Here is a 3,099-nt window from a genome sequence, read left to right as displayed (position 1 = left end):
AAATCTGGAGGTAAAAAATGATGCTCTGATAGAATCAACGCAGCTGTAGACTCCGAGTCTTGTGCTGTGTTGTAGTAAGGTGGATCTCTAAAGATAACCTTTGCTATGTTCAGTAGCACATACTTGGACAGGATCAAGCACAGATCCTCCTTATGCTGGCCCTACCTTGGGTATGTTATTTATAAGGTGCAAAGCCATCTCCTGAAGTCACCGCTTAGTTCAAAGATACCTTTACTTTTGTCTCACAAAACTTGAATAATAAGGTTGTGGAGGGACTTCTGGGAAGATTCATTCATCAACTTCAAAGCATGTTGTATTCTAAGAGAAGTATTGTCTTAGGGTTTGTATTCCTGCACAAAATATCATGACCAAGAAGCAAGTTGGGGAGGAAAGGGTTTATTCAGCTTACACTTCCACTGTTCATCACCAAAGGAAGTCAGGACTGAAACTCACACAGGGCAGGAAGGCGGAAGGAGCTGATGCAGAGGTCGGGGAAGGGTGCTGCTTACTGGCTTGCTTCCCCTGGCTTGCTCAGCTTGCTTTCTTATAGAACTGAGGACCACCAGCCCAGGGAATGGCGCCACCCACAATGGGGCCCCCCCATTACTAATTGATAAAATGCCTTAAAGCTGTATCTCATGGAGGCATTTCTTCAAGAGAGGCTCCTTTCTCTCTGATAAATCCAGTTTGTGTCAATTTGACACAAAACCAGCCAGTAAAAGTATCAGAACTAAACTATGTGCAGGGTTAGAGAGAGCTTGGTGGTGAAGAGTTCTGCTGGCTGCTCACTGAGAAGACCTGTATTGGGTGCTTTTGACTCCTGTCCTATTTCGCCAGAGATTCCATGCCTCCTCCTGGCTTTTGTGAATGATCACTCATAGACATAAAAATAAATCTTTAAAATGTACAGCACATACTGTGAATGAATCTATACTAAAAATCTCATGAGACCGTTCTGACCAGAGAGCCTGCAGATGATGAACTCGTGCATGCGTGCTTACCCTGCACAGGAATCCAGCCTCTGCACCTCAGGTCCTGTGGCAGTGAAGCGGGCAGCCCTCCAAGTTCAACAATGGCAGTCTTAGCCTTATAGTTGAGGTCCTGAAGTTCCTAGAGTCAAACACCCCCTCCTATAAATGGCATTCTTGTCCACTGCGTCACTAGATTTAAAGCTCCATTGAGTCTAGAGATCTTGTTTCAAAGCTGTGTCAATATATAATGCATATATATATTTGTTTTCTTTTCAGCCGTGTGGTTTTGCCGTGTTCTGTTCAAGAGGTAAGTATTTTTTTGCTTCTTGGAATTCTATTGGTGTGATTTACTGATATGTTAATCTATGCTGTTTTGTAATGTGCATTTGCTTTTGTCTTCTCTTTTGGTGAAGTCCTGGGATCTGGACCCAGGGCCTCAAAGATATTAGGCAAGCAATTTACTAAAGAGCTGAACTCCCAGCCTTCATTTTCTTTTTTATTCCAGCTTATATGACAAAATGAATTATGTGTGATACAAAATTACAAATAAATTTCTGCTGTATTGTCTCATTTGGAAGGGTCTATAGAAAATAGTTTAACAAGTGTAGAAATTCTTTCAGCACTGTCCCAGGAAAATGAAGTTCCAGCCTCATTGTAAGTACTTTATAGGTGAGAGAGCTCCTTGACCACTGGACATTTGTCTTTCTTGTTACCTTGCTTTTCTGTTAACACCATTCACCCCACCTGAGCAGTGTGAGTTGAGCCTCTTTCTTGCTTGAGCATTTCTGGTGGTGGTAGCTCTGCCTGCCAACTTCACCACCCTCAAGACCTGTTTCACTGTAACAGGTCATGGAGTTAAACACTCCCAGCACCTCCATTTGTGCTAGTGTGATGTGACCTCATGGCTTTGCACAGCTGGCCTCGTGGCTGCATACAGCATAGTTACTTCTCTGCACCGGAATGGCATTCCAGATGCCATTTTAGCATTGGCTAACAGGCTAACAGCGTGATTACGGCCTTGATCATCTGGTGGAGAACTACACCCTGCAGTCACCTGTCAGCCGACATGAAGGACAAATCAGAGAGGCTGAGAAATCAAGCACCGGGGCCCTTCTCAACTTGTGCATCTAGGTTCCTCAGTTAACAGTGGATAAATTGGAGAATTGGAAGCTGAGCAAAACACTGATAAGTTAAAATGTGACAGATAACAGGCAAGAGCAGGCAGAGCTGAGGAAGAGCATTAGCTCTTCTCAATGTGACCCCAGTGATCTCAGTGCAGCCACCGGCTGACTGAGTAGAGCCGGGCCTTCACCGGGTACAGCACTGGCTGCAACTGTTCAATAACAGTTGATTATTTGAACCCAGAGGTGGAGCTTGATGTTTATTTTTGCAGGTGCTTTGGGGACTGGGGGTGGGGAAGAGCTGATTGAAGCAATTTGTTGAAATCTAGAGACTGGATATTGTTACCCCAGATCTTTGTGCTCCCCCCCCACACATACACCCATGACTCTAAATTATTCCTTTTTGGTTATTTGAGACAGGGTTTCCCTGTGTAGCCCTGGCTGTCCTGGAACTCCCTCTGTAGGCCAGGCTGGCCTTGAAGATATCTGCCTGCCTTTGCCTCCCAAGTGCTGGGATTAAAGGCATGCATCACCACCACCCAACACTTGAGTTGTTTTTCAAACAGCGCCATTAAGAAGACTTAATACCTGCCAGGCGGTGGTGGCACACACCTTTAAATCCCAGCACTTGGGAGGCAGAGGCAGGTGGATTTCTGAGTTTGAGGCCAGCCTGGTCTACAGAGTGAGTTCCAGGACAGCCAGGGCTACACAGAGAAACCCTGTCTCGAAAAAAACAAAACAAAACAAAAAGAAAAGAAAAAGAAAACCTAATACCTTCTTCAAGTTACCAGGTCATTAATCTTTTGGGGATTCCAGTCATTTAATTTCTTCATGTATTTTTGTTAGGCCAAATGTGTCCTCTGTTTTAAAGGCATTTTAATCCTGTTTTGAAATCTGACAGATTGAAAAGTAGGTTTTGAAGAATTTTAAGAACTGTGACATTGGACTAACCCAAATAGCATGTCAGAAAACAAGAGAACAGCCTCCCCTGCAGTCTATAGTCTTAA

At 44.1% G+C, this 3,099-nt stretch overlaps 1 protein-coding gene across 4 annotated transcripts in view; it reads left to right on the top strand.

The window, feature by feature from the left end:
- Pitpnb (phosphatidylinositol transfer protein beta) overlaps window positions 1–3,099 on the top strand; it is a 51,637-nt gene that overhangs the window by 3,425 nt on the left and 45,113 nt on the right. For all 4 annotated transcript variants that reach the window (XR_003712648.1, XM_028777375.1, XM_028777376.1 and 1 more), the window contains exon 2: window positions 1,248–1,278. Coding sequence is in view for 2 of the 4 variants with exons in the window: in XM_028777375.1 (XP_028633208.1) it covers window positions 1,248–1,278 (31 nt within the window). In the remaining 2 variants the exon portion in view is untranslated. The remainder of the gene's footprint in view (window positions 1–1,247; window positions 1,279–3,099) is intronic.

Source organism: Grammomys surdaster, unplaced genomic scaffold (genome assembly GCF_004785775.1).
Source record: "Grammomys surdaster isolate TR1022 unplaced genomic scaffold, NIH_TR_1.0 309, whole genome shotgun sequence".
NCBI lineage: Eukaryota > Metazoa > Chordata > Mammalia > Rodentia > Muridae > Grammomys > Grammomys surdaster.
The sequence above is the reverse complement of the archived record's forward strand: the minus strand, read 5'-3'. Positions and strand labels throughout refer to the sequence as shown.